The sequence below is a fragment of the Euwallacea similis genome, chromosome 1, assembly GCF_039881205.1.
Source record: "Euwallacea similis isolate ESF13 chromosome 1, ESF131.1, whole genome shotgun sequence".
NCBI classification, from domain to species: domain Eukaryota; kingdom Metazoa; phylum Arthropoda; class Insecta; order Coleoptera; family Curculionidae; genus Euwallacea; species Euwallacea similis.
The window spans coordinates 8,831,834-8,842,762 of NC_089609.1; the positions used below are offsets into that span (position 1 = coordinate 8,831,834).

The 10,929-nt window shown below is 33.6% G+C and overlaps 1 protein-coding gene across 1 annotated transcript; it reads left to right on the forward strand.

Annotated features, from left to right (window-relative positions):
• Positions 1–1,795: 1,795 nt before the first annotated feature.
• Positions 1,796–5,848, forward strand: LOC136411308 (protein draper-like). The gene is made up of 8 exons (XM_066393824.1): positions 1,796–1,866; positions 2,084–2,251; positions 2,308–2,588; positions 2,643–2,886; positions 3,333–3,601; positions 3,654–3,839; positions 4,805–5,014; positions 5,116–5,848. Exons 2-8 carry the CDS (start codon positions 2,151–2,153, stop codon positions 5,181–5,183), a joined length of 1,359 nt encoding a protein of 452 aa, XP_066249921.1. The 5' UTR covers positions 1,796–1,866; positions 2,084–2,150; the 3' UTR covers positions 5,184–5,848.
• Positions 5,849–10,929: the final 5,081 nt, after the last annotated feature.

Consider the following 10,929-nt stretch of genomic DNA (forward strand, 5'->3'; position numbering starts at 1 on the left):
CAATGATGAGCGATAGATACATTGGGGATATTCTGAATGCACGTTCTAGACTATGGCGATGGGCTGTTAGTGACAGCTTTGGCTTCATAGATGACAATGCCCGTCTTCATCGTATTATGACAATAAATGACTATCTTGAAAATGAGGGAATCAATCGTTTAAATTGGCATGCTCCGTCTCCTGATACGAACGAACATACTTGGGATATGCTCTCAAGAGCTATGAATTTTCGAAGAAATTCTCCCAGAACCATTCAGGAGCTTGATATTGCTGCTGCAGAAGAACGGCAGCATGTTCATTAAGATCGTATAGTTAACTTTGTTCAAAGCATGCAGTGACACCTTCAAGCTTGTAGTGATGTCAGGGGCGGAAGTACACATTGTTAATTTTTTTTTGCTTTAAAAATGTTGAATGAAAATGTTCTTTTTTTGCCTTTAAGAATTGTTTTTATCGTTGAAAATTTAATAGTAAAGTAAATATGGTAAAAACGAATTGATTTTTAATCAAAATTCACTAATTAATAAATAGTTCATACATTTTTTGCACCACGCAATAAAATATTGAAGAATCAAGGTGATGCAAAATTTTTGAAGCTATGGTTTTTTAAAATTGTTTCGCGTATCGTTACCGTGATTTAATCGGTGAGCTGTACGCTTGCAAAAAAGTGGTAAAGTTTTTTGAATATTTGGAAGCTATTGTATCATTATCATCCAATTTACGTGTCTAGTATTTTTGCGAAAGACAGGCTGTAAAATTTTTTGTATATTTTTGTATCGATATCGTTTCTTAAGTGATTAAGTCGAATGTTAGCCTGGTGACAAACGAAATATGTATTTGTAATCTGGAGTTAATATCGGGGTAATTGAACATTCTTTTCGTCCAAAGATTCGTGAAATACATCGCTAAAGTAGTTGACATTTAGTGACAACGTGGATGTCGTGTAGCTAATATTTGCTGCCTGAAAAAGGGTATCGTGAAACTAATATTTTGTGAGCGAAAGTGCAGGTCGTGCAACTGTCATGTAGTAGTATCGTGCGTTGTAGTGGGTGTCGCTACAGACTTTTTTTTCGTTTTGTGGTAAATGTCGAAGTTGAGGTGCTCGGAGGTATGTTCCTCCCGCAAGGCTAAGTAAAACGAAGTCTTCATCCGTGCTCTCTCATCTTAAACCGCCACATTCAACTGAGGCTTGATATGGGAAACTGCAATAGGATGTAAGGTCTAGGGCCTTGTTGGGGGAGCTCCTCTGAGTGAAGATATACCGCCGTTGGTGACCCCGCGCACAGAATGGGGTGATGGAAATAGAAGATCGGGGTAAGATGTGATTCAATTTTAAACGGGAAAGTCTTTATTGTTGTTAATTGTTGTTTACAGGTGAGTTTTCACAGGTCAACGAGAACGACGTAATTGGAAAAATGTCGTTGGATGTTGCCGAACTCACGATCGGGCATGAGAGTATAATATCGAGGAAAGGTGGGGGTTGTACTATAAATTAAAAGGGGATGTTCTGATTGTTGTTCTTGAGGTGTACGGTAAATTTTGGCAAGGTCATCATGAGAACGACGTAATTGAACGTTCTGAAGATGTACAATTCTAGTTCTTTTCACATATTGCAGGATGAAAACAAGCAACTTTTGTATAACGCAAGTTTAGCTGAATCGCTCTATTTTTTTTGTCTTATGGAACCCAATACCAATAGTTTTTGGAATCCCCTGCATGTGTCACATTATTCTATGCCTCACATCTTAGTCGGATTATATGACACGCCTTAAAATTGATAAGATAAGTGTAAGTTCGTAGAAAGGTTTGTGATTTCAGTGTTCTAGGAAGTGCAGTTAATGTGCTTAAAATCACAGGGAGCCTGTGCAGGTAGGTACTCATTCTTTTCCCTGTTCCTCTATTATTTGTAGCTTTCACTTATTTGCACCTTAAGTGTGCTTACCGTAAGCAAATTTTACAGTGAAAACGAATTCTGTACTTGCAAAAGTATTTCTGATTTTGTCCTTAGAAATGCTACATATACAAGAACTATGGCCATTCTTCGATAATTTAGTTATTTTAACCAATTTTCTTTGTAATCATAAAGGCTCCAGAGATACAAATAACTGTTATAATTGTTGGAGATATATCACGTCCGTAATCTTAAAAGCGCAATGGGAATCCCGCTGCTTGGTTCGTTTGCGCTACTCGCATTAAATATATTTACATCATTAGCCAAATTGGAGGGCGATAACATGTGTCTCAAGATAGTAAAGTAAGTATAGACACTTGTACTTAAATAAATTAATAAATAAATATGTCTATATCCAGTTATCCTGAGGAACAAGTAGTTGTAGACGAATTCCCATATGACGAAAGGATTTGTCCAGAAAATTCCTCTACCTGTGTGAAAATAGAAAATCGAACAGTGAAAAAAGTTCAACATATAATTAGATGGAAAGAAATTATGGATTGCTGTGAAGGATATAGTAAAAATTTAGCGGAAAATCTTTGCGTACCTGAATGTAATAATGGCTGTTTCAATGGTAATTGTATTGCTCCCAATAAATGTCAATGTAACCAAGGTTTTGGAGGAGAGAACTGTGATATTAGTAAGTGTAGAGGCCTATGAGAGTTTTATGTATGGTTCAATAGTGCATATTTAGCTTGTCCTAATGGACGCTATGGTCAGAATTGCAGTAACATCTGCGATTGCCCCGTTCAAGCTCACTGCGACCCATTCAATGGTAATTGTCATTGCAATCCAGGTTTTACTGGCAACTTTTGCGAGGACCAATGTGTCTCGGGAACTTACGGCATCAATTGTACTGAGAAATGCAAATGCGAAAATGGGTATTGCCATCATGTGACTGGTAGCTGCCAGTGCCATCCGGGTTACACAGGATATTCGTAAGTTTCCAGTCTTATACACTGGCGAGTTTTACTGATGACAATTAGAATGGTTAAATATTGTGCTACACCACTGTCAAGTGGGTTTACTCAGCTCACTTTAATTGGTTTTCTCTCTGATATTTAAATATATCCAAGGTCTATTCCCTAATGGTTCTCCAAATGTTTGGTTGTAAAATCTCCTCTTTGGAATGAAAAAATCCAAATTAACTCCTCGAGACACCATATGCAAAATTGTGCGCACTTATTTCCAATATATTTTTCAAACACTAGACGTAATGAAATAAAAACGCATTTTTTTCGCTAAAAACTTCTTGTTAAGTTGAGGAGGTTTGTTCAGGATATAGTTAACTTTAATATAGGTTAAGTTGAATTGCGGAAAAGTGATCAGTCTGTGTTTTTTTGGAATTTTAATTTTTTTCCTCGATAACCAAATGTATTTGCAGGTGCGACAAACCTTGTCTAAATGGATATTATGGAGAATACTGTGGGTTAAAATGCAACTGTCAGAATAGTAATGAAACTTGTAACCATATAAGTGGCACCTGTATATGTAACGACGGTTGGATTAAGTCAGATTGCTCCCAAAAATGCCCGAAAGGCTTTTGGGGAAAAAACTGTATTCAAAGATGCCATTGTTCGACTGGGTTTTGCAACCATAATAATGGTACTTGCATATATAGCCCTGGATGGGCCGGAATTCGTTGTTTGGAGAGTGGGTTTGTCTATCAAATTCATGAAACGGTAATTAATTTAGCTGCTTCTAGAGTGTGAGGAGTGTACCGGGCTTAAACTGTGCGACCCTGGGGATAACTGCAATATAGTAAACGTATTGCTGCTTGCGATAATTATCGGTTGTATTGTTCTGGTTGTGATTAGTATTATTGCAGTTGGATGTTACTACATAAGGAAAAATGGTTGGGTTGGAGGTAGAAACGTTGGATGTGTTCCAGGTATTTACAAGATAAAGCAGAATGTGGGCATCAAAGCTGCCTAAAGCTTCTGAACATTTCGTTAAACAGTGAACATTACACAGAACTCCACGGCAAATAAAATACGGACGAGGCTACAGACGCAGCTTTAGAAACCGGTTCCCAAATCATCTCTGTTCGGCAAACAGTTTCTAATATTCCCGTTACTTGTCGGTTTTCCTGTTTCTAAAAGAAGATTGACAATGGCAGAAAAGACATGGTCATATTGTTTTCGTAGACCCAGAGAGTCTTAAAATTTCTATATTTAATGATCTTTATGTATTGATTTACTCTATCTATCCTAAAGATAGAGATAGTTAACAATGTATTCTGATACAGTTTTTGCCATGTAATCCGGTGGTATCTTCGTATTTTCGGCACTAATATGGCTGAAAATGGGCTGATACCCCTTGTACTATTAGGTATTTTAAATTGTCGGTTCAATACCTTTCAACAAAGCGTATTATTTCTTTTTGAAAAAAAATGTGAAAAAAAGGTTTTTTGAAAGGTATTGGAATTCACCACAGTTCACATTTTTATACGAGATCTTTTAATTTTGGTAAATTTAATTGAATATTTTTTGAAATTATTCAAAACTTTTTGAAAATTAATTTTCGGCCATACAAAACAAATCGTCCTTGTAAATTTTAATTTTTTTCGAACTTACTAAGTAATAGTTACGTTAAAACTGACAAAGTCAATTGCTTTACTAGAAAAAAACAACTTAAAACGAGTACCATGTCAAGAGTCTATTTTTGGAAGTAAAAAGGCGACGAATCTTCATAAAATATTTGATAAGTCATCTACATCAGAAATACGATAAAACTACCAATTTAAAATAACATCGTTATGTGATTGATAAATACACATATTTTATTTTGATAATTGTATTTGTTATGTTAATATCGTATAATATTATCTTTAACAACTGATTTTGTATCTCGTAGCTAGCAATTTTATGAGAAATCTTTTCCGGTTCACTAAAAGAGAGAAAGAATCATTCCAGGATCAGACAAGGATTGAAGGACAGCAAAGATTATCAATTCAAAGTAGCAAAGTAGCGACAGTTATAACATTTGTCGAAAATTCACAGAAGAATAATGCTCCCAATGATATTATTTACTCGGAAATAGAGCCAGAGTATGATAATTCATCGGGTAAGATATTAATAAACCTCCAACACTTTTTTTTAACTGAAATAATCACATGCCGCAGTATATTGTATTATAATAAGGAATGTGATTTTTTCGCTATTTAGAATACGAGTGCTTAAACCATACGGGCCCGATTAATCCATATAACTCTGCTCGCTATATGCGCCTATAATTGGAAGAAAATAGAGCTATTTAATGGAAGCTGGCAAATAATAATAAGTATAACTATAAGTTAATTTTTAGTTATAAATAATCGATTAAACTATTAAAAAAAAACACAGTCAATTATTTCAATAATTTGCTTTATTCACTAATAAACAAGCTTCAGATAACCTTACTTTAATAAAGAATAACGGTAACTCAAAGCGATGTATAATAAATACATCTGGTAAGTCGTCTGAGGCATCAGACGCGTAAGACCTTCCATTGCTTTCGCAAAAAAAGAAAATAAAAACAGACAAATAATAAGTACAGCTTACGTTATTAATAATTATCAGATTTACATTATAATGACTGTGGCATATTTTGCAACAAACTGGATCACAAAATATAACTCCTTTATGCAGACCGATCTTGCTGCGGCAGAGGAGAATTGGGAGTGGCCAATAAAATGGTAACATTCTCTATAATAGTTTCTAGTAATTTGTTTGTACAATTATAATAGTCTCGTCCGCTTCCGTCAAAATATACTACATATCACATCGAGTGTAAATTTGATCTGACTTTTTACGGCCTTACCAAAAAAAATATACAAAAATTTCACAAAACATAAAATAAATACAAAAAGTGAGTCGTTTATATGTGACTTTATACTATACGTCTCGAATAGAAAGGATAGCTCTATTATATCAATAAATTTAAAAACCTTAAAAAGGAACAAAGTTTTGTACACATACTTGGTTGCACTGGTAACTTTTACGTACAAAATTGGCATTCATACGGTTAATACGACAACAACGATAAAATTATATGGACATTTCTTTTGAGTCGCCTTCAATACAATTACGTAATAAATTATAATAATACAGCAGATATATACACATTACAAATATATTATATAAAATGTACAAAAAACGGTACAACGTACGAAAAAGTCTTAAAAATGGGTTCGTTTCTTTGTATCTAAAACGGCAGTGACGTGTTTCGAATTAAGGTAGGTAGGCATGGGATTAGTAGGTATAATAAGTATACTCGTTATTGTTTTGATTGCTATGTTTCGTGAATAATTATAACAACGTTTGGAATTGGATTATTGGATTATACCTAAACATCGGCGCAAAGTCAAGGGAAGATTCTGTGGGTCAAAATGAGATGAACAAGTTCGTATGAACATACATATATATGGAATGAGTTTATTTCTGAAAAACACTATGTTGAAGTTTAAGTAAAAAACATGGTTTTTTGCTATTTGGAAAAAAGTTCTTAGGGCTGATTCAAATAGAGTTCATCCAGGTATTTCCGGAGCGAGCCCACGAGGCTTGCCTGTCGGAATTTTATACTATAATAGTAGGGCCCAAAAGAATCTGCATTTTCCGTATCTATTTCGAATACAACTAAAACTACAACTTCTCTGTCCCTTGTATTTAGTAGTATAAAACCTACAAAAATGTTTTAACATGTATACCACCAACTAGGATACATAAATCTAATATTTTTCGAAATGAGTGCGAAACCTTTTCGAAAACACCAGAGTTGTTCTTTAAACACCCTGTATTTCGGAAATGAAGCGATTTTGAATATACATACATATGTTTAAAGTAACTTTTATTGATGGGAAGGAATGTCCTCTTAACTTCGCGCCCTGTGTTCTGGAAACACTCTGTATTACGAATAAAATGTCCAGTTTTTGATTAAATAGTAAAGAAAAATGTGAGGTAAAGAGAGAATTGAAGCAAGAAGGCAAGAAAGTTGAAATAAGAATAAAGTAAGGAAACAAATAAGATAATTTTAGGCCTCAAAATCAAACTATTAAGGGGCTGATAAGTGCATTAAGAACTTAAAGGTTTCATGGAATTTATACTCCTAATAGAATTAATTAAACTTGTATAGTTTGGGCTTTAATTAAGACAAATTTATTACATTTAGAGAACTCTTTACCTCAATCGTGTTAAAAGCCTTGGAAACTCTGATCCTAGATCGGTTTGTGGTATATTTTCCTTAATTATGTAAGTCCACTATGAGCTACGTGGTGACTCATAGGGGTTTTGAAACCGACTAGAGCGCTTTCTGTACTTTTATTGGTTAATTTCAAATTCAAATATATTATTTGCCATATTTAGTTCACATTTGTATTGGTTTCGTATAATTTTAGACAGACTTTCGTCAAATTTCTACGACTTTGCTATTTTATACACAAAAATCATGTTAGGATTAAGTTAATTTACAAAATCGCATTCGATTCATAAGCGTATCAATTTAAGGTCTCTATTTCCAAATTATTGCATGTCTTAATGTCTAAAATAGTCACTTACACTCTCCAAGTTCTCTTACAATTTTGCTCGTTTTTAGAAATAAAAAACACCACAATTTAATTTAAAGAAAGGTAACAAACTAAACAAAGGTTTGTTATTTGTTATTACGAAATACATTTGCATAGAAGAACAGAAGAAACGTAAAACCCCAGAAGCGTAGAAAATAAAGTTTTAAAGAGAAAGAATAAAAAAAATATACATTTTTCAAATATCATATTATTCAATTAATGTTATTTATACTGGAAACTACTGTAAATACGTCTATGAGTCGTATAAAAAATGTATTAAGTTGTTCATAGTCATTGCGTATTTTTCCATTTACTGGGTTTAACTGTCTTAAATTGTGCTAATTTCATTTGGATCTGTCAATTTGTTGTATGTCATTTGACAGCAATGTTAAAACTTCGGTAGTGTCAAATTTCAATCTGGCAATTTTGATGTCAAATATTCGATGCACTCAGGAAGGCTAAGGCTAAGCGAAGTTGATGCAGACAAAATGAAGGCTTTGAAGAATCAAATCATCGATTAACCATACAGGAGATTGCTGACAACCTAAATGTATTCAACCAATGAAATTCAATCAAGATGTAAATCATTTGAAAGAGATTCGATGCATTAGTAAACTCGATGCATGGATACCATAAGAACTTAAGGTACTCTATAAACGAGAAGAAAACTACCTGTTTTTGAAACGCATAATAGGTGACGAAAAATGGATTGTCTATAACAATGTCGTACGTAGAAGATCTTGGAGCAGGCGTAATGAGTCAGCTCAAGATACTCCAAAAGCGGGTATTCACCAAAGAAAAGTTATGTTATCCGTCTGGTGGGATTACAAAGGTGTCATCAACTAGATAAATTGGATAGCGATAAAAGGGCTCAGGATTGATAACTCCTGAAGGTGTTATGTTTCATCAAGATAATGCTAAACCGCGTACAAGTTTGATCACCCGCCAAAAATTGTTTATGACTTAAATGGGATGTTTTGCCACCTCCACCTTATTCCCCAGACATAACATTATCGGATTATAAACTGATTGGATCGCTGCAAAATGCCCTTAATGGAAAAACCTTCGCAGATGATAAAAAAGTAAAAAAGTATTTGGGCCCGTTTGTTACCAAAAAGACCGTACTATTTTTATGAGCCTGGTATCATGAAATTGCCCCAAAGATGGAGAAATGTTATTGAACCAAACGGACAACGCATACTTGAATAAAGTTATCATTTTTAGTGAGAAAAAAAATGATCTTTCGTTTACATTGTGAAATATGCAATGACTTTGTGGACAACCCAATAATAGTATTTTTTTCACTCATTATCATTACAGCAATATTTATGTGAGCGTAAAGGCCTGCTGCACATGAATTTCTCAAGGAAATGAACCGTGAATTCATAATGGTGTTGTTTAAGTGGGGAAAGGAGCAGAAAAAGCCAAAAGTCTAGTTTAATACCACTGACCTTTCGCAATTTATTATTGCATGATCAGGATGATCTAATTAGATTTCAGTTTTTCTTATGCTTTACACGTAACGTTAACTTCAAAGATAATGTCAGTTTAATACGTGAAGATTAATCTATACGTTTCGTAAAATCTGTAGCAGTATTTACGTGCTCACGGAGGCGTGCTGTTTCAAAACTTAAAGGCAAAATAGTTAAACCATAAAACCAATCAATATGTCGATTTTACATCTGCAATCTAATAACCCATATTGGCTATTAATTTATTAAGAATTCAAGAGATTTAAGTTTTCTTTACGTTTCCTGAAATTTGAACAAGATTGACATAAACACAGAGCCGTACGGTATGGAAATCCTGTAAAGAGTTAGACCATGAAACTGGTCGATACATAGATAATCTAATATCTGGAATATCGTTCCGAGATGTTTTAGTGAAAATGTAAAGCATATGATGTTCAGAAAGCACAAAAAACCGGAAGGAGGAAAAAATAATTGTCTTTCATACAATAATTTCGGAAGTACCAGGCACTATACTAATTTAAATAATGAAGAAGTTAATCATCACGATAAGCCACACAAAAATCTAAAAATTGCAAGCAGTAATACATATCTATGACGGTCGACAACACGTACAGTGGTTCAGAGAAGTGCATATCTTTAAATATCTCATGTTGGTCTAAAATTTTAATACAATGCCTTTCTTATACAGTTTTTTTTATTAAATACCTTAATAAATATGTTTTTTTTTAAATTAAAATTCCCAATTGTATGCCGGCAGTAGCTTAAAAGTTTGTGGTAAAATGAAATCTCAGGATATTCCTGAAGATGAAAAAACTGTATCTGGTGAAAATAGCAGGAATAGTAGAAAATCACCTCTGATAAAAGATGCTAAGGAAATTTGACTGAATTGAATGTACATATATATATACATATATAATCCACGCTGGATTATCAACTGCAAAAGTCAATATTCCCAAAAAGTAAATGTTTGGTGTGGAATAATCTATGACAAACTTATCGGTCCATTTTTTCTTGAGGGCAATATGAATTCTGCAAGTTTTTTAGAACTATTGAGAAATGAATTATCCAATGCGATTGACAATCTTCCACTATTATACACAAGTAACATGTACTTTCAACTTGATGGAAGTCCTATACATAACGCGAAAATTGTTCGGCAGTGGCTAAATACAAACTTTCCCAATCAATGGATCGGACGGAATAGTCCATTAATACAATGGCCACCCAGATCACCGGACCTGACCCCTTTAGATTTCTTTTTGTGGGGTACTCTTGGGCAAAAAGTATATAAAAACCGCCCCAGAAATAGAGAAGAACTATGCATAAGGTTGAGACGCGCCTGTGAAGAAATTACTCCCTTATCTCTCAGAAAAGTAATGAGTAATACTAGAAGAAGATACGAGAAATGTATCCAGTTGAACGGTAGCTTAATCGAAGCAAGTGTTTTTTAAAATGAATTAAATCTCTTTTCGTTACAATTTTTTTTTCACATTGAATCATTAATTAATTTAAATTAAATAAAATTTAATTGTTCTACAACTTTTTTATGGATAAACATTTTTTAACGAAATTTGAAATACAGCCATTTTGAATAATTCTAAAGTTATTACTGAAGCTAAATTTAAAATAAAAAATTCCCTAATGTCTTTTCTTAAAATTTCGTCATAAGAAAGGGGCAAAGTAGACCTTAGATTTTAAGCGAGCGTAACAAGAACTTGTCACAAAATAGAGTTTTTGATGCCCTACAACATATAAAAAAATGATCAAAATCGAACCACAAATAAAAATTTTACAGGGGTGTCCCGCTCTTAAGTGGGTCACACTGTATATGACTTTTTACAATTTAACGACAGCTGTGACCCACTGTAATGGGAAGATGTGTTTACCTACAAATATTTTTTGTGTGATCTATCGTGATGACTAATTTCTTCATTATTTAGATATAATACAGATATCTTCCTGATTTA

Coding starts and splice junctions, on each gene's coding strand:
- LOC136411308 (XM_066393824.1), top strand. CDS start 2,151: ATGGGAATCCCGCTGCTTGGTTCGTTTGCGCTACTCGCATTAAATATA. Junction 2,252..2,307: donor ATGTGTCTCAAGATAGTAAA/GTAAGTATAGAC, acceptor GTCTATATCCAG/TTATCCTGAGGAACAAGTAG. Junction 3,602..3,653: donor CGGAATTCGTTGTTTGGAGA/GTGGGTTTGTCT, acceptor AGCTGCTTCTAG/AGTGTGAGGAGTGTACCGGG.